Source organism: Anomaloglossus baeobatrachus, chromosome 12 (genome assembly GCF_048569485.1).
Source record: "Anomaloglossus baeobatrachus isolate aAnoBae1 chromosome 12, aAnoBae1.hap1, whole genome shotgun sequence".
Lineage (NCBI taxonomy): Eukaryota > Metazoa > Chordata > Amphibia > Anura > Aromobatidae > Anomaloglossus > Anomaloglossus baeobatrachus.
The window spans coordinates 39,115,839-39,141,614 of record NC_134364.1 but is presented as its reverse complement, the minus strand read 5'-3'; the positions used below and the strand labels follow the sequence as shown (position 1 = coordinate 39,141,614).

Below are 25,776 nucleotides of genomic sequence, written 5' to 3'. Positions count from 1 at the left end.
TACAAGGAGAGATTTCACATATTGTTCTCCAAAAGCAACAAATGTAATTATTTCTGCAATAGAGCGATGCAGCGCAAAACGGAAAAGAGTGAAAGAATCAGGGTAACTTGGTGATTTTTACTAGGTATCTGACTAAATGATAACCATATCACAGAGTGGGCACTCCCCCATTAAGTATTGCACAGTTTGCCGGTCTTCCACTCATGCAGGACCCTCCTTATATCCTAATATTGAGTTTTCTAAACCACAGACAGACGTGTGGTGTCACACCTACTTTGTGTCAGGTCACCATGCACTACAATTGAACCATTCGGAGACTACACGCACTCATTTACATTACAGAAACAAGAATCTCTCTGAGAAAATGAATTCACTGTTGCCATCTAGATCGAAACAAACATCTGTGAAATGTAGAAAAAAAAAACCATTCTGTCCCTCTAAGAAATTACGGAGCAGTTTAATTGCTGCTTTGCTATGGTGAAATGCGCATATACACAAGCTGAACAGATGGCTTGTCAACCCAGAAATGGCCAAAGCTTAATTTTACGTTACTAAGCAACTCCGGATCTCATGGAATTAATGGAACTTTCTCAAGGTGATTTTGTGCAATCTTCTCTTCTTAGCAACAAAACAACCGCCTTGTTCTATATTAGTGAGATACTGGTGGTCGGTGATACAGGCCTGTGCACCGTCAGATGACAGGAGACATTTACTTGCATCTAGACTTTTGCCGTGAAGAGCTGCCATGATGTGCCGGCAGGACGACAATCCCACAATCCCTCTCCACTGTCAGATTGCTGGACCTATACATTTCTCCTGTTCTCAGCTGCCAGGAAGAGCAGCTGCAGGGCATTTGGTCATGCCCCCCCTCCACCCCCCCAATTACTCCATTTCCCAACAGGATGGGAAATATATACATACGGAAAATTCTAAGCTTGCAAAGAAGAATGATTACCAAATGACACCAAAGTATCCTCAAGATGTAGGATTGCATTTATGACTGACCATCACATGTAAATCTGAGGCTATATGGTGACTGAGTCACATTTTACAAGTGACCATAATGCTTCCAAAATGGAATAATGAGCATTCAAACAGGAAAAGAGAAGGGGTTAATTCCACGCATCAGCCAAATCAAGATGTAGAGTTGTTGATGAATATCTTTTTTTTATTTCATAGGTCTACACGTTTCGAAGGTTAAAACCTCTTCCTCAGGACCAGAACATCAACAAAGCATCATTGATGCTTTGTTGATGTTCTGCTCCTGAGGAAGAGGTTTCAACCTCGAAACGCATAGACCTATGAAATAAAAAAAGATATTATTCATCAACATCTCTACATCTTCATTTGGCTGATGCGCGGCGTTAACCCCTTCTCTTTTCCTGTTTGAATGCTCATCCACGTGGGGCTGCGGCAGACGCCATTTTCTTATGCTTGACAGTGGTTGTGACTTTCACAACCACATTAGGGGAGTGTATATATTTTATTTATTACTCCTGTCATCTGGTAATACCCTATCAGCGCTTCTTTTTTCTAGTCTTATCACAAAATGGAATGATGGACATTGATGCAGCGAATTTAACCCTGGTCTGCTACAATGGGGTCAATGTGACCCCCATGCAGATTGGTACAACTAGTGATATTTTTTTTCATGGTACCAAACAAGGGTTAATGCACCTTATACGAGGACCCCCACTTCGCCTCGCCTTTTATTGTGTGGAATATCAGTTGTTTATTGCTTGTGATGTATAGTTTTTTTTTCTATGGTATCTTGCTCTATTTTCCATGTCATGTGCTTTTCCCATGTGATTTCCGGCAACTACATCTTCTGTGTTATTTATTAAGCGTACGACAGCACGGCCTTCTAAAGTGTATTTCAGATTCCATAAAACCATGAGATCAGGTGGCACCAGTATACATATATTGTTTTCTCGCTTTCCAAGGATAGCAGAAAGCAAAATTGGATATTACTTTTGTGCCAAAACAGATTAATTCCTGGGAGACGCCTGATGGAGTTGGATTCATAAAGCCTAAAGTACAAAGCTTGAAGAAGAAGAAAAAAAAAAAAAATCTAGGCACATAGTGCAGTTCCCACCCCTGCTGCTTTATACACCTAATATTTTACCTGCACTGACAGCTTAATTGTGTCGTGTAATAGAAATGTAAATCTGAAAGTGAAGCATGTCCCCATTGCACTGCATTCATCTACGACAATCTTCATGTACACAAGTCGTTTCTGTGTCTCGGTGAGACTAACGCAGCTCATACACCGTAGTCCGCAGTCAGCTCACATGCACATTTAGCCAATGGCTAGGTCTGATGGCCGCCCAATAAATATGGAAATCATCTGAGCATGCCGACTTATAGTGGATATACTGAGACCGGGCCATCATAGAATTCTGATAGTGCTAGTCTTCTGGAAGACTATGGGTGGGGCTGCCCATACACAACAAGATTACCAACAAATGACCCCGGCAAGATCTGCTGACATTTGACGTTGATGTACAGTGGGTATGGAAAGCATCCAGACCCCTTTAAACTTTTTAATGTTTGTTTCATTGCAGCCATTTGGTAAATTAAAAAAATTCATTTTTTCTCATGAATGTACACTCTGCACCCCATCCCCAATCTTGACAGAACCCCCCCCCCCCCCAGAAATGTAGATTCTTTTGTAAATTCTTAATCAAGAAAAACTGAAATATCACATGGTCATAAGTATTCAGACCCTTTGCTCAGTATTGAGTAGAAGCACACTCCCTTTTGAGCTAGGACAGCCATGAGTCTTCTTGGGAATGATGCAACAAGTTTTCCACACCTGGATTTGGGTATCCTCTGCCATTCTTCCTTGCAAATCCTCTCCAGTTCCGTCAGGTTGGAAGGTGAACGTTGGTGGACGCCATTTTCAGGTCTCTCCAGAGATGCTCAATTGTGTTTAGGTCAGGGCCTGGCTGGGCAAGTCAAGAATGGTCACAGAGTTGTTCTGAAGCCACTCCTTTGTTATTTTTTAGCGGTGTGCTTGTTGAAAGGTGAACCTTCGGCCAAGTCTGAGGTCCAGGGCACTCTAGAAGAGGATTTCTTCCAGGATATCTCTGTACTTTGCCGCATTCATCTTTCCTTCAATTGTAACCAGTCGTCCAGTCCGTGCAGCTGAAGAACACTCCTATAGCATGATGCTGCCACCACCATGTTTCACTGTTGGGATTGTATTGGGCAGGGGATGAGCAGTGCCTCGTTTTCTGCACAAATACCACTTAGAAATATCACCAAAAAGTTCTATCTTCGTCTCATCAGACCGGAGAATCTTATTTCTCATAGTCTGGGAGACCTTCGTGTGTTCTTTTGGAAACTCTATGCAGGCTTTCATATGTCTTGCACTGAGGAAAGGCTTCTGTCGGGCCCACTCTGCCATAAAGGTCCGACTGGTGGAGGGCTGCAGAGATAGTTGACTTTTTGGAACTTTCTCCCATCTCCCTACTGCATCTCTGGAGCTCACCCAAAGTGATCTTGGGGTCCTTCTTTACCTCTCTCACCTAGGCCCTTCTCCGATTGCTCAGTTTGGCTGGACGGCCAGATCAAGGAAGAATGCTGGTGATAACAAACTTCTTCCATTTAACGATTATGGAGGCCACTGTGCTCTTAGGAACCTTGAGTACTGCAGAAATTATTTTGTAACCGTGGCCAGATCTGTGCCTTGCCACAATTTTGTCTTGGACAGTTCCTTTGACCTCATAATTCTCCTTTGGTCTGACATGCACTGTGAGCTGTGAGGTCTTATATAGACAGGTGTGCGCCTTTCCAAATCAAGTCCTATCAGTTTAATTAAACACCGCTGGACTCCAATGAAGGAGTAGAACCATCTCAAGGAGGATCACAAGGAAATGGACAGCATGTGACTTAAATACGAGTGTCTGAGCAAAGGGTCTAAAAATTTATGATCATGTGATTTCATTTTTTTTTTGTTAAAAAAATGTGCAAAAATGTCTGGTTTTTTTTTTCTGTCAAGATGGGGTGCAGAGTGTACACGAATGAGAAAATAATATAAAACTTTTTTGAATTCACCAAATTGCTGCAATGAAACAAAGAGTGAAAAATGTAAAGGGGTGTGAATACTTTCCGTACCCACTGTATATGGGCAAGTTAAAGGGATGTTCTCAACCATATCCCCATTGTACAGAATAGGAAATAAATTTCCAATTGCTCGGGGTCCAACCACCGTGACCCCCCCCACGTCTTACGATCCCTAGACTTGGGGCTCAAGGAAAGGTGGTCAATCGTGGCACTGCTGCTCCATTTACTCTTCATTAGAGTGCCAGAGATTTCGGAGCGCAGTGCTCGGCTGATCTTCGGTGCTCCTATTAGAATTAATGGGGAGACAGGGAGCATGATTGACCTCTGCCCCATTCAGCCGGAGCTTTTCAGAGCCCTGGTGGTCAGATACACAGCGATCAGACAAAAAAAAAACTCCTATCCCGTGGATAGGGGGATCACTTTTTATACTTGAGAACATCCCTTTAAGCTTATGATCATCATAAATTCCACTACAGTTCATGTGTTCTTCTAGGAAAACGCCATTTCATCTTGTTGAAGCACTTTAGATATTCTATGGTACTTTAAATGGAATCGGTCAGCAGTTTTTGCTATTCCATCTGAGAGCAGCATGCTGTGGGGCAGATACCCTGACTCCAGTGATGTGTCATTTACTGGGCTGCTTATCTACCAGTTTTCTGAATGCAGAGCCCTCTATAACCCCGCCCACACTACTGATTGGCAGATTTCAGTTTACACTGTGCATAGGCAGAAAGCTGCTAATCAGTGGTAGGGGTGGCGTTATACAGAGCTGAGGATTAAAGAGGATTCCAGGCAACAGGTTTACTTGTCTTCTGTCACTGTTTTATCAGCAGGAAATTATCAAACCTACAATAAGCAGGCAGCCCAGTAAGTGAAACATCCCTAAAATCAGGGTCTCTATCCCTACATTTTACTGATCTTAGATTAGGTGGCGAAAACCTGGTGACAGATTCCCTGTAATGATGGTGATAACATACACCCCCCAGCTGCACTGACAAATAGGAACCATTTTTTTCTGTTTCATGGTCTTTTATTTAGAGCTGAGAGTCACTCACACAAGAAGGCCAAATTCACACAGGCGTAATAAAGACTTCATGCAAGTACCTATCTGATCGTTCGCATTGTCATCACTCCTCTGCCAGTTGGGTGTAGACTTCCCACTGGCCACCAGGTCACCTTGTGTATTCTGTCTGTCAATAGATGCTGGTGACCTTCGTCCAACTCCAAACCTGTATAAAGAAAAAACAAGGCGACCATTACTAATTAGGTCCAGGACATTTATAATTGCACAATTATAAACTGTACAAGACTCATTCGGACTGTTACAGAGCCGTGTATATTGAATGCATATTTGTAGTTATCCCTGTTTCCTGATGCTACATATTCATATACAGTGGAGCCTCGCTTAACGAGTAACCCAGTTAATGAGAATTTCGCTTAACAAGCAAAGCTTTCTGTAAATTTGTAACTCTGTTTACTAGAAAGCTTTGCTGTACGAGCAAAATCCTCACCGCACACACTTCCGGTTCCGTACATTCACCGCGCTCTAACCCACTCTTGCAGTCCACACAAACACACACAAACAAACACGCACGCACACATACAGTATTATGCTCACCTTACCTTCCATTCCATCGCCGGCCTCATGGCTCTTGTAGTTCCCCGGTACATTGCGACGAGGAAGGAATCCTCGCGGCGAACTACAAGATCCAGGAGGCCGGCGATGGAATGGAAGGTAAGGTGAGCATAATATGGGTACCTTCCGTTCCATCGCCGGTCTCCTGGGTCCTGTAGTTCGCCGGTATAGGCTGTGCATCGGCAACCATAGCGACGAAGCAGGAACTTCCTCTTTCACCGCTACTCAAAGGGAGCGCGCTGACCAATCAGAGGCAAGTGGCTCATGCCTTTGACGTCAGCACTCTGGGTGCGGAAGTTCCTCCCTCGTCGTGATGGTTACCTGATACACAGCCCGTACCGGCGAACAGCAAGTCCCAGGAGACCGGCGATGGAACGGAAGGTAAGGTGAGCATAATATGTGTGTGTGCGAGTTTGTGCACATGTGTGGAATGGCACAATAGGGGACCTGGATGGGACATTTAACAAGTTGTGGAACGAATTGTCTGCATTGCAATAATTTCCTATGGGAAATCTTGCTTTGCAGAACGAGTAACTTGGTTAACAAGCACACGCCCAGAACGGATTGTTCTCGTTAACCAAGGTTCCACTGTATACGATTAGTAGAATCGCTTGGGTAACATTTGTTTTATGCGCATTTGATAAATTAGGAAAAATCCTGTAAGCTTTTATAATAATTGCAGTGTAAGGCTGAACTTCAACAGGAAAAATGGGAAAAAAAGTTGATTATCTTGGAATCGGCTAAACTTGGAAATACATGAAAAGAAGCTTCTGATGCAGAGAGCACGGTAGTGTCATCAGCGTTTGGTTCAATGTGAATTCTTGGTACATTAATGTTCTCTGTCGAATTCAGTGATTCACATGCGGAGCCTTCTGGATAAACATATGTCTGCTCTGCGTAATATCAAACTCCAAGGCAATCAACAACCAAACTGGCGAAGAACAGAAAGACGGCTGCGTGTGAGAAGTCATTATCAGAAGGAACACAACGCACTTTCTTCTCCACACCTGGCTTTGAGGTTTGACACTCTGGTCACAGTCGCTCATTAGATCCGCTTTGTTTTCACACGTTTGCTGTCCTGTTCTCTTGGGTCACGGCATACACTAGTTCTGAATACAGCTGTGCCAGGATCTCCCTAATTTATGTACGATTTTACTGTTTCTATGGGATAACTCAATAGGAACTGAAAGTTTTAGTGTGGTGCGCAAAACAGTTCCATACTGTGCACCGTGTTATAGGGAAAAATATACGCTGACATGCACATGAGCCCTTAAAGGGGTTGTCCAGGTTTGGAATTAAAGTCTGTTGTCACTTTGTGTGACTGCAGGCTTTTGAATACGGAAAGCAAATCTGTGGTTTTATCCAAAGTAGAAATATGAAGGAAAACTGCACTCACCGGCTTTTGCTGTGCAGGAATTTCTTTATTTACATGTGGAGATTACACGCATTGGCCTAGCGGGGAGGGAGCAGGCTGCCCGACACGTCAGACGACGGCCGTTTCGCACTGGTTGAGACCAGCTGAAGCACTGAAAGAAAGTGCGAAACGGCCGTCGTCTGAGGTGTTGGGCAGCCCGCTCCCTCTCCGCTAGGCCAACGCGTGTAATCTCCACATGTAAATAAAGAAAGTCCTGCACAGCAAAAAGTCGGTGAGTGCCGTTTTCCTTCATAATTCTACTTTGGATATGTCTCTTCTAAAATGAGCACTCCGGAGCAGCATGGAAATTTGCCTGTTTACTATGGATATAATGGACATTGATTGCATGGCAGGAGAAGTATAGCAGTGTTCGGAGCAGTGTCCCAGATTCTCCTCTTTTTTGTGAAATCTATGGTTTTGCGCACGATTTGCATACCTGCGGCCACATGCCAACTAGACGTGCTCACCTATGCTCAAGAGAAGTGCACTGACAGAAGCCGCACACATTTAGTTGGAATGTGAGCGGCAGTTTGCAAATCACATAGCTGTCAAGGGCAATACTGGAAAATTCTTTCTGACAACAAGTGCACTGCTCACTGTCAAGATTCAGAAGACTTAAGGGGGCTTTACATGCTGCGATATCGCTAAGGAAATATCGTCGGGGTCACGGTGGTTGTGACGCACATCCGGCCTCGTTAGCGAGATCGCAGCGTGTGACTCCTCTGAGCGACCGTAAACGATCGCAAAAGAGGGAAAAATCGGTGGTCATGGAGAGGTCGTTCTAAAACAAAATATCGTTTTCTGCCCAGTAGCGATGTGGTTCGTCGCTTCTGCGGCACCACACAATTGCTGTGTGTGACACCGCAGGAGCGACAACCATCACCTTACCTCTGTCCACTTGGAAAAGGAGGACTGAAGGAGGTGGGCGGCATGTTCCGGCCGCTCATCTCCTCCCCTCCTTTTCTTTTGGGCGGCGGATCAGTGACGCTGCTGTGACGTCGCTGTGACGCTGAACGAACCGCCTGCTTAGAAAAAAGGCGGTTCGCCAGTCACAGCAACGTCGCCGAGCAGGTATGTGCGTGTGACGCTGCCGTAGCCATAATGTTCGCTACGGCAGCGATCACCACATATCGGCCGTACGACGGGGGCGGGTGCTATCGTGCTCGACATCGCTAGCAATTGCTAGCGATGTCGCAGCGTGTAAAGCGGCCTTTATTTTTCAAACCTGAACAACCCCTTTAAGTTGGCTCTATTAACAATCAGGATTGTTTTATTTATTTATTATTTTTTTTTCAAACAGTGGACTAAGTGGCAGCTAGACCCCCACCAACATATTAGATCCTTCTTTTCTCTAAAATCCACAATAAGGGGGAAAAAAAAAATAGGATAACCCCCCCCAGCCCCAATGAAATCCTTTAATAAATCTGCCCTCTGTGCCTTATTGATGCCATCGCCCGCACCACCATTGCCATTTCCCAATCTGTACAGTAGTCTAGATAACTATTCTCTTTATAAATAAAATCATTTATAAATGTACAATGAAACTCACATTTTACAGAACGGATATGAAGCTGAAAGTAGCAGAAAAGCTGAGCGCCTGGAAGAATACAGAGAACTCGCAGCCCATAATGTGCTGGTCTTAGGGAAAAAAAGTTCAATAACTGCTGATCAATAAGAACAGTTTTTTCACTAATGCCACATAGACTATTAGGTTTCTGGCAAACAACTAAAAGCAAGTAGAGAGGACAATGCAGAGGACATGAGAAGAAGCCTGTGAATAACAAAACACTATGTTAAAGGGGTTTTCCGATGAAAATAAGTTAAAGGGAGTCTGTCAGCAAGATTTTGCTATGTAAGCTAAAGACAGCATGCTGCAAGGTTTAACACAAAGTTCAAGGCTGCCTTTCTTATCACAGTTCAATCTGTTGTTTATTTGCTATGTTTATTAAAAGTAGAATTATCATTGCTTGGACTACAAAGACATGCGCACGTACACACACACACACACACACACACACACACACACACACACACACACACACACACACACACATCCCCTCCTGTGATTCACACCTCACTGGCTATAGAGAGCCTGGTGTGGGCAGGGGCAGCTCTCTCAGCTCTGCTACATAACTAAATCTAAAAATTCTGATTGTGTCAGAACAGCTGCAGCCTGTAATCTAAGTGACACATTGTATGATTCAGGATCTCTTTAAAACTACTTCATTCTGCTGATTGGTGTGGATCACAGTAGTCAGGCATCCACCAATCAATAAATTATCAACTATCCTGCAATAGAGATGCCATTTAAAGGGAAACTGTCACCAGGCTATTCCTGCCTAATCTGAGAGCAGTATGATGTAGAGACAGAGACCCTGATATCAGCAATGTGTCACTTACTGAGCTGCTTAGTGTAGTTTTGCTAAAAATCACTGTTTGGTCAGCAGGAAATTATCACAAGAGGACGGACTAGTAAACCTACTGCCATGTAGTCCTCCATATTTATGAGTTCTGTATAACCCCACCCTCACCCCTGATTGGCCGCTTTCTGCCTATGCACAGTGTACACAGAAAGCAGCCAATCAGTGTTGTTGGTGGGGTTATTCACACTCAACTGGAATATCTACAGCAGAGAATACAGTGATTTTAACAAAACTGCAGCAATAGCCTAGTTAGTGATTTATTGCTGGTATCAGTGTCTCTGCCCCTACATTATGCTGCTCTCAGCTGGGGGATCAAAAACCTGGTGACAGATTCTCTTTAAATGTATGAACTAGTTTGCATTTAAGATTCTGGTAAAGAAGAAAATAACAGCAAAATGGCACATTATTTCTGGACGGATTCTATTAGGAGTTGCATGGCATTGTGTAATAAGTGCACTGTGAATTGCCCCTCTGCAGATAGAACCTGGCTTCGGGACGCTTTATCGCATGTCTGACAGTACAGCGATGCTTCATAACTGTGCTATTACCTTGCGTATTACATTATTCATTGTACTTGGATGCTGACCTTTTTCCGGGCTGACATGAAAGTTACCACTTACTCGATGGCTATCAATATTCTATGACAATTAGTGGTATATGTGGAAGAGGCAATAAACGAGCGGAGAAGCTGACTGTCCTCCTGGGACACATTACGTGACATCTTTTTATATTGACATAAAAAAGCCGACGCAGAAAACGACTCGTTAAGTTCTATATTGAGGGCAAAGCTAAAACTAGACTCCAACACATAGGAATATAGATTTCCTTTAAGAGCTTTTAATTTATCACTTCCCCCTTTGTTTCTCTTCGGACTGTATATCGGGCTGAACCCATGTACATCGCTCCAGAAGCTATAGCACAGTGACAAACTACAGAAAGTATTGTCCTCCGTTATATTAAATGGCACCACATTGCGGCACATTAGCTCGGCGGCATGGGGACTGTCTCTTGTATACCTTTGCCAGGCATAAAGCCCAGATACAGCAGAGTTTATATTAAAAACCACACATGACTGGTGTAAACTGAGCATATTCGGAGCTCCTGCCAACTGTGAGTTTATGGGCGGCTGTAAAGTCTATTTTTACAAGAATAACCATTGCACAGCAAGAAACGTTATAACTTTGTTATCTATCCGAACAATGCTGTACAGAAATTATATTCCATCAATTCAGAGGCGGACTCCAAGGTTATAATCTAATACATACACCACAGCGGGCAGACAGACCAATCCATCACAATTTTAATTGCTGCAATGCAGTTTATTACAGAGCTATTACAGGCAATCTGTCAGCAGATGTTTGCTATGTAATCTGAAAGCAGCATGATGTAGGGGCAGAGACCCCGATTCCAGCGATGTATCACTTAGTTTACTGGGTGACGCAGTTGTGATAGAATCACAGATTTCTCTGCTGCAGATCTAGCAGAGCTCAGAATGCAGAGCTCTATATAACCACGCCCACACCACTGATTGACTGATGTACACTGTATGTTGACAGAAGCTGCTAATAAGTGGTGGGGGCGGGGTCAGACAGGAGGCACAGGACACCTAGTCCTTTAGTGATAATCTCCTGCTGGTAAAACACTGATTTTGGCAGCATGGTGGGTCAGTGGTTAGCACTGCAGTCTTGCAGCGCTGGGGTCCTGGGTTCAAATCCCACCAAGGACAAAATCTGCAAACAGTTTGAATGTTCTCCCTGTGTTTGCGTGGGTTTCCTCTGGGTTATCCGGTGTCCTCAAACACTCCAAATATACAGTGTGTCCACTGCCATTAACTTGAGAACAGCGGCAGCTATAGGCATAGAAGTGGTGTCTAGGTATAGTAAAGTATCCATGCGCTACCCAATGAAACCACCTCTAGCGCCACCTGGTGGAAAACAACGGAGTTAGCATTTTTATCTTGAAAACAGAACGAGATAGAGAAAAAAAAGTGAATTACAAAGTTGTAGGGCATCATCAATTCAATACGAATCGACACCTTGCATACAGAAATGCTATGATTAGAACGTGTAAAACTCACAAGGCTGCGGACGTGAAGCGATACCTCATGGAGACCTTCCTACAGTCATTGGGTATGGTGGCTGTGTGGAGTGGCCTCCACGCTCACCTGACCTGACCCCATTGGACTTCTTTCTGTGAGGTCACATCAAAAAGCAGGTGTATGCGACCCTTCCACGTTGTGACATTTCCATTTAAATGGATCCTGAACCAGAAAGTTTAAATCTATTTTTTCTAAACTCAAATCTGATCCAAAAAGGTAAATGAATAACTATTGGAACATAACCTTCAGAGGACTGCATAGGCGAGGCTGAAGAAAACTCAGATCTGAGCACAATTAGGTCTGGACAATTGTGAGTCACGGGGAGTAACCAAGATAGTTTCCATTCACTGACCGCTTGAAAATGTGAATAAGATGACAAAATGGAAATAAAACCCCATGGTGCCGTACATAAGAAGGGGTTACATACAAAATACAGATATAAATTACAATGAATAAACAAATAATGACAAGCTGGTATACATCCACACCACATATATACACATAATATCACAAAAGTGAGTACATCCCTCACATTTTTGTAAGTATTTTATTATATGTTTTTAAGGGACGGACAACACTAAAGATCTGACGCTGACACAGTGTACAGTGGTCAGTATGCAGCTTGTATAACAGTGTAAATTTGGTGTCCTCTAAATAACAACACACAGCCATTAATGTCTAACCTGTTGGCAACAAAAGGGAGTACACCCTTAAGTGAGAATGGCCAAACTGTTCCTAATTAGCCATTTTCCCTTTCCAATGTTATATGACTCAGTAGTGTTACAAGGTCTCGGGTGTGAATTGGGAGCAGGAGTGCTACATTTGTTGTTATCCCTCACACACTCTCTCATACTGGTCACTGGAAGCTCAACATGGCTTCTCATGGCAAAGAATTCTCTGGGGATCTGACAAAAAGAATTGTTGCTTTACATAAAGATAGCCGAGGCTATGAGGAGATTGTCACCACTCTGACACTGAGCTGCAGCACGGTGGCCAAGACCATACAACGGTTTAACCAGACAGGTTCCACTCAAAACAGGCCTCGCCATAGTTGACCAAAGAAGTTGAGTGCACATGCTCAGTGTCACATCCAGAGGTTGTCTTCTCACAATAGACCTGCAGCAATGCTGGCATGATTCATAGAGGTTACAGGGGGGGGGGGGGCAGCCTGTCAGTGCTCAGACCACACACCGCATGAAGTTTGTCTCCATGGCTGTCGTCCCAGAAGGAAGCCTCTTGTAAAAATGATGCAGAAGACGACCGTGAACAGTTTGCTGAGGACAATAAGACTAATGACATGGATTACTGGAATCATGTCCTGTGGTCTGAGAAAACCATGATAAAATTATTTGGTTCAGATGGTGTCAAGTGTGTGTGGCAGCAACCAAGTGAGAACAAAGATAAGTGTGTTTTCCCTACAGTCAGACATGGTGGTGAGTGTGTCATTGGGGCAGCAGGAGTGTTGCCGGGTGTGGGGGATACAGTTAATTGAGGTAAGTAAGAATGCCAACACGTACTGTGACACACTAAAGCAGAGCATGATCATTTCCCTCCGGAAACTGGGCCGCAGGGCAGTATTCCAAAATAATGACCCCAAACACATCTCCAAGATGACCATTGCCTTGCTAAAGAAACCGAGTGTAAAGGTGCTGGACTGGCCAAGCATGTTTCCAGACCTAAACCCTATTGAGCATCTGTGGTGCCTCTCAAATGGAAGGTGGAGGTGCAAAGTCTCTAATATCCACCAGCTCTGGGATCTCGTCATGGAGGATGGAAGAGGATCCAGCGGCTCCTCTGACCTCCATGCCCAAGAGAGTTAAGGCAGCACTTAAAAATAATGGTAGCCACACAAAATATTCATTTGGGGCACAATTTGTCCATTTTCACTTAAGGTGTACTCATTTTTGTTGCCAGAAATATAGACATTAATGGCTGTGTGTTGAGTTATTTAGAGGACACTAAATTTACACTGTTATACAAGCTGCACACTGACACTGTACATTGTATCAAAGTATCAGATCCAAAAAAAGTCAGGGGTGTACTCACTTTTGTGATATACTGTATTTGTAAAAAAAATAATTAAACAATAACGGGGCCAACGCCCATCGACATTCCCCCATATACTACAACAGAACAATCTATTGCGCAGAGAAAAAACACTTTAAAGGGATTGTCTTTTTTAAAAACCTTAAAGGGAACCTGTCATCAGAAATTTAGCTATAAAGCTAAAAGTTCCCCCCTCTGCAGCTCCTGGGCTGCATTCTAGGAAGCTTCCTATAGTTCATGTGGCCGCTTTTATACCAAAATAAACACTTTGTAAACTTGTACCTTTTCTTATGCAAATTTCGTAAATCTTCCATGGGGGCGGGCTGCCTGGGGTCCGTTGCTGTCATCCTGCCGATTTACGCCGCCCCCAAATGCTGAATTTCAAAGCTCAGGACGCCGCCCCTGGGTGCCCGTGGTCCCGCGCATGCGCTGTTCCACTGTAGCGGTGCCGTGCACTTGTGACCGCTGGTGACGCGCTCGCTGGCCAGGTGACCGGACGTCACCTCTTTCCCATCCTGCTCAGCAGCAGGTGACGTCCGGTCATCTGGCCAGCTTGCGCATAATGCTGGAGTAATATGGGAAAGTGCGGTCACGAGGTTATGGGCGGCACTTGCTGATGACACTCACAGCGCCGCCCATAACCTCATGCCCGCGCAAAGCGTCACCAGCGGTCACACGTGCACACAGTGCACGGCACCGCTACAGTGGAACAGTGCATGCGCGGGACCACGGGCACCCAGGGGCGGCGTCCTGAGCTTTGAAATTCAGCATTTGGGGGCGGCGTAAATCGGCAGGAGGACAGCAACGGACCCCAGGCAGCCCGCCCCCATGGAAGATTTACGAAATTTGCATAAGAAAAGGTACAAGTTTACAAAGTGTTTATTTTGGTATAAAAGTGGCCACAAGAACTATAGGAAGCTTCCTAGAATGCAGCCCAGGAGCTGCAGAGGGGGAAACTTTTAGCTTTATAGCTAAATTTCTGATGACAGGTTCCCTTTAAATTTTCACATGCAATATTAGGGCATACAGAGTTTATAATGGAGGGTTTTTACTCATTCGGGACCACCACCAATTAGCCAGAACATTGATCTTACTGGAGGACACGGCGTCTGTATGGATTTGAGGGACAGCCCTATAAAGGGGTTGTCCGGTCTAAAGTTATAAGTCTGCAGTCACTGGTAAAGAGACTCCAGTACTAGTACTCCAGTACTACCTGGTACTTTAATATTGACGGTCGACACTTAGGATAGGTCATCAATACCAGATCGGTGGGGGGTGCAACACCCTTGTCGCCTGCCGATCAGCCGTTCCTAGTGCAGGACTGCACAGAACAGATCCGTCAACTGAATAGTGGCCGTGGATGGGAACTGCACATCCACCCCTACTCAAAGGAATATGAGGGCTTGGCAGTACTCCACTGCGGACACTATGCAGTTGATGCAGATGTGTGGTTTTGATCCACAACTAAACACATACGGCCAGAAACAGATGATTGGCGGGGGACAAGGGTGTTGCACCCCCTCTGATAGGATAGGCCATCAATATTAAAATACCAGACGATCCCTTTAAGTTAAACCGCAATAAAGCTGGATAGAATAAAAAGTCTGGCAATAAAACCACACATCTGGGAAAGCACAGGGATACTCTGCGTAGCTCTCCAAATGCTGCAAGAACCGAGACCAATATTAAAATTTACTCAAAATCCAAAGCCAAAAGAGCTTGATGTTCACAATGATAACAAGGAGGAGTGACATACCCTTCGGGCATGGATTTCTGCCTGTGACTGGAGCCTCCACTCGAGCCTGTATCACTGGAGGTAGAAAGATTGCTGGGAGAATTACGACACTGCTGGGATCTTCCAATGGCGACAGATGAAACAGAGACATAGATCTCTGACGCCGGAGACAGCCTTATTCAAACCAGACAAGACACATTTATTGGACAGAGTATGACACGTTTCGCCTGCGCACCCCAGACGTTAGCATCATGGAGGTTAGTCAGGGGAGTTAAATGATGTTGATCCGAAATGAAAGTGGTACAGCTCTAAGTTATGGGGGAATATGACACCTGTGTGGCACTATTGCCTATGTTAATACACGTCATTAAATTAGGTTTCACTTGTTTTAAAAAAGGTTTGTGCAACTGTATTAGGTGGGAAAGATGGTTTTGGTAATTTGCACATGCCAACATAACAGTTCAGTATGAAAACACATCAAAAGGTTATATTTACATGCAGCAGATTTGCTACAGAAACTGAAAATCTGATCCATTCATCTGAATAAGGCTATGTGCGCAAGGTGCGTTTTTTGCGGCGTTTTTCAGGTGCGTTTTTGGTCTTAAAATTGCATGACTTGGCTTCCCCAGCAAAGTCTACAGTATGGGTTTTCATTTTTGCTGTCCACACAGTGCAGTTTTGTTTTAGGTGCGTTTTTGTGGTGACCACAAAGATGCAACATGTCAATTATTTCTGCGTTTTTGCCAGCGTTTTTCACCAATGCATTGGAAAAAACGCAGCAACAATAATAAGAATAAGGCAATAAAAACGGGGTAAAGTTGCACGCTTTTTTTTTTATGTGTTTTTTACCGCGGGTGCGTTTTTGTGCGTTTTTTAGCGGCCTAAAACGCACAAAAAAGGTGCATCTTTGTTGTCACAAAAAAAGGCAACGTGCGCACATAGCCAAGGTAGTTTCAGCGGCAGACGAATGCTTTTCTGCTCATCCAATTTCTGCAACAAATCTATTACCCTCCCCACACCATGCCATCCTCCCTCACCCCCCGTATTTTCTCACCACTGCCTGCGGCTTGTGTCTTACCTCTTGCTCTCCAGTGGGCGACCATCACTGGAAATGCTCCGTGGAATGTTTGCGGAACGTTCTGGCGTCTGCATCTTCCCATCTCCTTTAACAGAAGAGACTCTTGATGAGACTGGACTCTGAAGCTGAGAAGGGATCTGTCTCAGTTGGGAGGCCTCTCCTTTGGCTGCGTTTCTTTGCCATTTGTTGTTGTTTCTGAATGGAAACTTCAGCTCGTACGGGATGCCCTCCGTCATTTTATACTCCACAGTTGGCATGCGGTAGGTTTCTGAGCAACCTCTAAAAGAGAAGGATTTAAGAAGACAGGACATTAGGAGATATGTCACATTGAGAATACATTCAGTTTACAGAAGGAGAATACTAGTAAACATACATCCGGAACATCAAACAGGACAAAGGGTTAGAAACGACACTAACTGGAACACCAAACAGGACAGGGGTTAAAAAGAACACTAACCGAACCACCAAAGAGGATGAAGGTTAGGAAGAACGCTAACTGTACCACCAAACAGGACGGGGGTTAGGAAGAACACTAACCAGACCACCAAAAGGACGGAGGTTACAAAGAACACTAACCGGATTACCAAACAGGACGGGGGTTAGTAAGAACACAAACCGGACCACCTAAGAGGATAGGAGTTAAAAAAGAACACTAAATTACCAGACCACCAAACAGGACAGGGGTTATGAAGAACACTAACCGGACCACCACACAGGACAAACGTTAGGAAGAACACTAAACCAGACCACCAAAAAGGATGGAGGTGAGGAAGAATGCTAGATAACTGGCCCACCAAACAGGACAGTGTTAGGAACAACGCTAAATAACTGGACCGCCAAACAGGACGGGGGTTAGGAAGAACGCTAAATAACCAGACCACCAAATAGGACAGGGGTTAGGGAAAATGCTAAATAAGACTAAACAAGATAGGGGTTAGGAATTAGGAAGAAAGCTAAATAACTGGACCACCAAATAAGATGGGTGTTGGAAACAACACTACATAACTGGACCACCAAGTAGAAGGGGGTTGGTAAGACTCAAAACACAACATAGACTTTCCCTCCAAGGGCAGCGCTTCTAATTCCATCCACTGTCTTAGCAAATGAACAGTAGTGAACGCCATGCAATTTGGATGTTGATATTACAAACAAATGTACATGTTCTCCACTTTGTAACCTTGAGTCAGCCCTCCATCAGGGCATCACCAAGCCCTTTCCTACATTCTGGGACTATTGGCTTGGCCGCCATAGCTGCCGATTTACACTCACAGCACCAGGACATGCCGGAAGTGAACCGTGCATTGTTATCCAGAGATGGAGAGTTTGGTGAAGATACTAAACCGATCAATTTAGTAAATGTTGAAATCTTAAAAAAATGTGTTGTTCACTCTCTTAAAACATCACATCTTGTACTGCAAACTGGACTGTTTCCATTCAGTAGTGTCCGCACAAAGATCAATGGAGAAGGACGAGACTACGGGCGGCGTCACACGCTACGATATATCGGGCGATATGTCGCCGGGGGTCACGGATTCCGTGACGCACATCCAGCATCGTTTGAGATATCGTAGCGTGTGACAGCTACGAGCGAGTGTGAACGAGCAAATATACTCACCTTATTGTTGCTCGTTGACACGTCGTTCATTTTCATAAAGTCGTTCCTTCTTTTGTGCGTCGGTTGTTCGTCGTTCCCGAGGCAGCACACATCGCTCCGTGTGACACCCCGGGAACGACGAATACAGCTTACCTGCGTCCTGCCGGCAATGCAGAAGGAAGAAGGTGGGCGGGATGTTACGTCCCGCTCATCTCCGCCCCTCCACTTCTATTGGGCGGCCGCTTAGTGACGTTGCTGTGACGCTGAACGTCCCTCCCCCTTCAGGAAGAGGATGTTCGCCGCCCACAGCGAGGTCGTTCTGGAGGTAAGTCCGTGTGACGGGGGTAAACTACTTTGTGCGCCACGGGCAACAAATTTCCCGTGACGCACAAACGACGGGGGCGGGTACAATTGCTCATGCGATCGCATGATATGGCAGCGTTACACGAGACGATTTAAGTTATGGAATTTGTACAGGAAGTTACAAGATGCACAATATTAATTATTCCCCCTCAGGTCTATCTGTAATTACTGCAGAAACCCCGAAAGACACGGAATACTAATGACATACCAGTTCATATGTTATTACATCTTCTAAAGTCATATCTTAAGAAAAATCGAAAAAACCTTAACCCCTTAGACACCGGAGAACTGCCCCCTCCACAATGATGCTGCTGGGTAATAAAAAGAGTTGGTCAAAATGTATCTGGCTCCTGACTCTACACTCAAAGGAATATTACTTCTTCCATTAAAGCTCCGCGCTGGTGTTTTCTTTTGCACGAACCCCTTAGAGAGAAATTTCTGGAAATTCAGAAGGAATGTCCTCAGTGGCCGTGCAATAACCTAGATAATCAGATTATTGCTACAGCCTGGCCACTGGAAGAGCGCACACCGAGAGGATGGTAAAAATTACATAAAACATCCATTCACACGATGGAACAAGAAAAGGAATATTGTAGAGGTTTTTGTACATTTTTGACACCAGGTGTAGTGCGTAAAAAAAAAATCAAACAAACTGATCATTAGTTACCTTCCCTGGGTCCGGCGCTGCAGTCAATCACTGAGCTCAGGCTTTACCAATGTAGACGGCAGCGGTGGAAACACAGAACTGCATCCCAACAGGGGGTAAAGCAGGTTTTTTGTTGTTTTTTTTAAAAAACCCACAAAACTGCACCTGGCAACAATAGTGTAATGAGACCGTAAAACCCCTTTAAAACAAATCTGTTAGCAGGTTTTTGTAATCTGATGGGAGCATGATGTAGGGGCAGAGACCGGATTCCAGCGATGTGTGACTTAATTTACTGGGTGCAGCAGTTGTGATAGTAGCACATTTTTCTCTGCTGCGGATCGAGCAGAGCTCAGAGTGCTCAGATGTGCATAACCCGGCCCACACCACTGATTGCCAGCTTTCTGTGAGAGAATTACTAATTAGTGCTGGGGGTGTGGTTGGAATATGAGGCACAAGTCACCTCTAGTGATAATCTCCTTCTGATAAAACACTTATTTTATTGAAACATAAAATACAGCTGGTAAGTGACACATCAATGGGCCTCTGCCCCTACATGATGCCCACTGGTTACGTTGCAAAATGTAGACTGATTACAGGTACTATTTGTTGAATACTTTTAGATAAGGAGAAAGACATAAAAATTATTGACTGAAAAATAAGCAAGTATACAAGGAATTAATGGTATTACTTTATGCTGACTAATGCAGAAAAATAAAAATGGAGATTTTACCCATAGCAATTATTTCAGCTTCAACTGGCATAGTTTACTGCAAGCTGATTTCTATGGGCTTCTGCTCACAATTTTTTGTCTATTTTAATAAAAACAAGGTTGATCAATGACAATTTTCTTCCCAACTAACAGGGGTTGATGACTACCGTAGTGATGGGAGGACTCGCAAAAAACCGGGATCAGTGGACCTACCCGGATTAAAAAAAATAAATAAATCCAGTTCCAGTCCGGAATTGATCCCGGCTAACCCCTGCTATTACACCGATTCCACTGCACCAGGGCAATTGGGAAGAGCCTGGTAAAGTCACTTCTAACAGATGTGGCAATCTTTGGCGGCTGCAGGCTGCTATTTTTTAGACTGGGAGGGGCCCAATAAGAATATCTCCCCAGCCTGAGATTACCAACCACCAGCTGTTGGGCTTTATCATGTTTGGGTATCAAAATTGGAGGGGACCACAAGCTGTTTTCTTTTTTATTTAAATTAGAAAAAGAAAAAAAAGCGCTGCATGCGGTTCCTCTTATTTTGATACACAGCTAAGATAAGTACATAGTTGGGGGCTGCAGTCTGTAACTGTACAGTCTGTAACTGCTTTACCTCTGCTGGGTATCATAATATAGGGGAACTCTAAGCCAATTCTTTACATTTATTTTTACTGTACGATACAGACCGCACCTGTGATTGGAAGAAGTCAGACACGCTGTCACACAGGGTGGGGGCGCCTCTGACTGCAACCCATCACAGACGCCGGTGGACGGGGAAAGCAATAAATATGCAATGAAGGATACTAAGCGCCATGGAAGCAGTTACAGCGGCGCCGATGTCTCGGTAATATAGCGTGCTTGCATCATTCTTATTTTCTTTATTTTTTCTTATATTTCCCAAGTTGCCAGATCCAGACAAATATCTGGAATTCCCTGAGAATTCTGGGCCCGACACTCGGTATGTTTAACCCCTTAACGACCGCGGGCCGTAAAATTACGTCCTAGCGGTCATAACGTTACTGCCCGCGGTCTGCTGGCGGCAGCATGCTGCGATCGGCACACATCTCAGCTGATTTTCACAGCTGAGATGTGTGCCTGCTAGGCACGAGCAGAATCGTTATCTGCTCGTGCCGTTTAACCCCTTAAATGGCGCTGTCAATATGTGACAGCGCCATTATAAGCGCGATCGCGGTAAACTTTTACTTACCGCCCGATACCGGAAGTCACGTGACGCAATCACGTGACTTCCGGTAGTTGTCATGGTAGCACAGCGCCATGTGATGACTCCTGTACTACACATGAATTGCTTTCACTTTTGCTGTGCCCGTGGCACAGTGAAAAAGAAAGTGAGCGTATCTGCTGTTTACAGCTATGTAGCTGTGATCAGCAGATAGTGCAGAGCGATCGGATTGCTGATCGCAATAGCCCCCTAGGGGAACTAGTAAAATAAAAAAAATAAAAAAGTTAATAAAAAAGTTTTAAAAAATTAAAAAAAAAGAAAAAACCTAAAAGTTCAAATCACCTTCCATTTGCCCCATTGAAAATTAAAGGGTTAAAAAAATAAAAAACATACACACATTTGGTATCGCCGCGTTCAGAAATGCCCGATCTATCAAAATATAAAATCAATTAATCTTATCAGTATACAGCGTAGCGTCAAAAAAATTCCAAACACCAAAACGACGTTTTTTTGTCACCACAACTTTTGCGCAAAATGCAATAAGAGGCGATCAAAACGTAGCATCTGCGCAAAAATGGTACCGTTAAAAACGTCAGCTCGAGACGCAAAAAATAAGCCGTCACTGAGCCATAGATCCCGAAAAATGAGAACGCTATGGGTCACGGAATATGGCGTAAAACGTGCGCCACTTTTTTCGGACAAACTTCCAATTTTTTTTTTAACCCCTTATATAAAAGTAAACCTATACATGTTTGGTGTCTACAAACTCGCACTGACCTGAGGCATCACACCCACACATCAGTTTTACCATATAGTGAACACAGTGAATAAAATATCTCAAAAACAATAGTGCTATCGCACTTTTTTTGCAATTTTTCTGCATTTGGAATTTTTTTTGCCGTTTTTCAGTACAATATAGGGTAAAACTGATGGTTTCATTTAAAAGTACAGCTCGTTCCGCAAAAAATGAGCCCTCACATGACCATATTGACTGAAAAATAAAAAAGTTACGTCTCAGAAAAAGAATGGCAAAAAAAAAAAAAACGGAAAGCGAAAAATCGGCCGGTCGTGAAGGGGTTAAAACAGTGCGGATCCGGACTTTTACAGTCTGGGTACGCCCATCACTATTGATAACCTTATTCATTCGAGTGAGAAGAGCTGCAGTACGCACAAGTGGCTGCAAAAGGAGATAACAGCTGATCAATGGGGGGTGTCAAGTGTCGGACCCCCTCTAGTGGGATAGTGATGACCTAAATCAATATGTTCAAGAATATCCGTTGTGGTAGGGTACTTTCACACTTGCGTTCAGTGGAGTCCGTCACTATGGAGAATAGCACAGTCCGTTAACGCACTGCGCTATTCTCCATAGACTTGTATGGACAACGCACTGTAACGCAAGTGTCAGCGTTGCATCCGCTGGACGACGCAGCGTCATTATTTTGACGCTGCGTTGAGCGGAAGGAACGCTGCATGTAACTTTTTTTTAGGCGCATGCTGGTTTTTTTTTTTAAATCACAGAAACTTTATTTTGTTTCTCGGTGGCCGAACGTTTAGCTGATTGCCCGGCCGCCGGTATGTATGAGCACTCAGTTGAGCGCCCGGCCGCCGGCTATTGAGAGCGATCAGCTGAGCGACCGGCCGCCGGGTGATCAGCTGATCGTTCACAATAGTCTGCTGACGGTAAAACTGTAAAGAAAAAAAAAAATTAAAAAGAAAATAAAATAAAAAAAAAAAAAAAGAAGCTTTCCGCTGTTTTGTACGATCCGTAGCATCCGTTGTGCCACTATATGCAATGCATCCGTTGCATCCGTCACACAACGCAATGCTACCGAAGCCGTCCAACGCAAGTGTGAAAGTAGCCTTACCTTTTTTTTTCTCTCCAGAAAACCATTCTCAAATCCTAAGTAATATCTGTCTTCAGTGCACATAGACTTTCCTCATTACTGAGATAGGAGATGACAGTTGGTGCTTATAAAGTTCTATGGTGAACTGTACATTTTGATTCAGAAGAACTTGCTGCAGAAGGTCTGTGTCGGCCTCTGGCTCTTCTTCTTTCTAGAGAACTTTAAAAGCACCAACTGCTATCTATCCTAGTAATAATGAAATCGGTCTTCACTGAACACAGCGTTTACAGTTTTTACCCTTGAATTGAGATCAATCCAAGAGGAGACAGTAGATTTCTCAGATAAGATGTATTATTACACAGTTGCTTAATTTCATTAGATAGAAATACAGACCTGTCGGCCGAACAATATAGGGAAGTAGGAGAAACAATAAACCATAAATGATACCTTCGTGGAATGCCATCATCATGTGGGGGAATGATGACCACTTTCACAGTTACCGACGTTCTCAGCAGGTCGATCATCTGCTCGTGGCTTAATGTGGCTACGGCAACTTTACAGATTTCAACCAGACGACTTCCCTGTCTTAAGCCAGCTTGCCAAGCATAGCCATAAGGCTCCACTTCAGCAACGATTCCTTCGTAATTGACATGAAAGCCGAGCTGCCCCAAACCATTCCTCCGCAATGTCATTTCCACTGACTCGCATCCTTTCGTGACAATCTGAAAAAAAATTTAAAAAAAATATAATTTTATATATATATATATATGTATATATATATACATACACACACACATTATATATATATATATATATATATATATATATATATATATATACATATACACACACACGCATTATATATATATATATATATGTATGAAAATATATATATATATATATACACACACATACATACATAATTTCAAACATGAACATATAGAAATAATACAGGAGCTAAAAAGGCAGAAGACGAAAGGACCGATGGATGAGAAATTGACCTGGTTTTGTGAATTTGTACTAATCCACATCACTACTCGGGCATATGTCATAATATCCTATAAAGCATCTACGGTTAACTTAAAGAGTATCCACGGATTAGTTTTTAGCTAATAAACCAATCACCTGGAAAGAAGAGACGTAATATATCTTACCAGGGAAATCTGCTTCTTTCTCCTACTGATCTTTAATTCTCAAGTAAAATCTGTATTCAGTGACCACAGATTTTCCCATTTCTGAGATTGCAGATGACGTTGGTGCTCATTAAGTTCTATGGAGAACCATAACTATTGCTTCAAGAGAACTTGCAGCAGAAGGTCTGTGTCTGCCTCCAGCTCCTCTGCTCTTCGTAGAATTTTAAAAGCACCAACTGTCATCTCCTGTCTCAGTAATATGATAGTTTGTCTTCACTGGATACAGATTTTACCCATGAATTGAAAGGGAAGGATCAGTCCAGGAGAAGAAATAATCAGATTTCTCTGATAAAATATATTACAAAGTTGCTTATTTTCAGGTGTACTATTGGTTTCTGAATTAAAAAATAAAAAAAGAGAATCAACCACCGGATTTTTGCCCTATAAGCTAGAGGCAGTGCTATAATGGCACTAGGATGTGGATTAAAATGATATCTTAAGATAAGAAATCCGAGGCTTCATTGCAGAATAATCCATGTTCAAACCCTCAGAAATTAAGTCACTTGTGCAGTGGCTGGAGCATCTGGATGGGACTTTGTGGGTTGGGTCCTCCATTACCATTTCTGCTCCTGCCTTGCCTCCATTTCTTTATTTAAATTTTACGCTGTCACCGCCATTACCGCTGTTGGCGGCACATGGTCTTCAATAATATGGCGCCGGAATAAGCGCATGCGTGTACCACGATCTCCAGGGGCATTTTATTGAAGACACTATGGAGAAAAATATGAGTGGTGGTGGCGCCTGCGCAGATAGAGTTATTTTTTCATCAGTGCATGCGCCGCCACTCCGTCATCTCCACAGTGTCTTCAGTAAACTGGCGCCGGAGATTGCAGTCTGATTCCGGCGCCATTTTATTGAGGAAAATGTCACAATAACAAAGCGCATGCGCCTCCAACAGCGGTAATGGTTGCGGCGTGAAATATAAGGAAAAGGAGGCAAGGCAGGAGGAAGAATTATTACAGAAGACCCGACCCACAAAGTCCTGCCCTGATGCACATCCCTGCGCAAAAATTAAGTAATTTCTAAAGGTCTGAACAAGGATTGTTCCGCAATCAAGCCTTGGATTCTTATCTTAAAGGGAACCTGTCACCACTTTTTTTTGGCTATAAGCTGCGGCCACCATCACCGGGCTCTTCTATACAGCATTCTAACATGCTGTATATAAGAGCCCAGGCCGGGGGCATAACATAAAAAACACTTTATAATACTTACCTAATGGTCGTGCGGTGGGCCTTATGGGCGTCTCCGTTGTCCAGCGCCGCCTCTTTTTGAAATCTTTGTTTTACTTCTTCTCTAGCCGCGGTGCATGACGCGTCCGACGTCATCCACACTCACCGGCATTCAGTTCCTGAGCAGGGCAGATCAAAGTATTGTAGTGCGCCTGCGCAGGATCGGCGAGTGTGTATGTTGTAGTCACGTCATGCACCCAGGCTTCAGAAGAAGGACGAAGATGGCCGAAAGAGGAGGCGCCGGCACCGGACAACGGAGACACCCATTAGGCCCAACAAACGACCGTAAGGTGTGTATTATAAAGTGTTTTTTATGTTATACTTCCGGCCTGTGCTCTTATATACAGCATGTTAGAATGCTGTATATAAGAGCCCGGTGGTGGTGGCTGCAGCTTATAGGCCAAAAACGTGACAGGTTCCCTTTAAGGTGTCATTTTAATCAGCATTCTAGCACAATTATGACACTGCCTCTAGTTTATAAGGTGAAAACCCTTTAAAAACAGGGTCACTCTTTAAA

General features: G+C 43.8%; 1 protein-coding gene across 5 annotated transcripts in view; it reads right to left on the bottom strand.

Moving 5' to 3' along the window:
* The window catches only part of SIPA1L1 (signal induced proliferation associated 1 like 1), a 280,267-nt gene that overhangs the window by 66,003 nt on the left and 188,488 nt on the right, over positions 1-25,776 (bottom strand). For 4 of the 5 annotated variants that reach the window (XM_075330226.1, XM_075330227.1, XM_075330229.1 and 1 more), the window contains exons 10-13: positions 23,285-23,559; positions 16,499-16,777; positions 15,442-15,594; positions 5,173-5,297 (exon numbers count right to left, since the gene is read on the bottom strand). In XM_075330226.1, coding sequence (XP_075186341.1) covers positions 5,173-5,297; positions 15,442-15,594; positions 16,499-16,777; positions 23,285-23,559 — 832 coding nt within the window. The remainder of the gene's footprint in view (positions 1-5,172; positions 5,298-15,441; positions 15,595-16,498; positions 16,778-23,284; positions 23,560-25,776) is intronic. The other variant, XM_075330228.1, reaches the window with a different exon arrangement.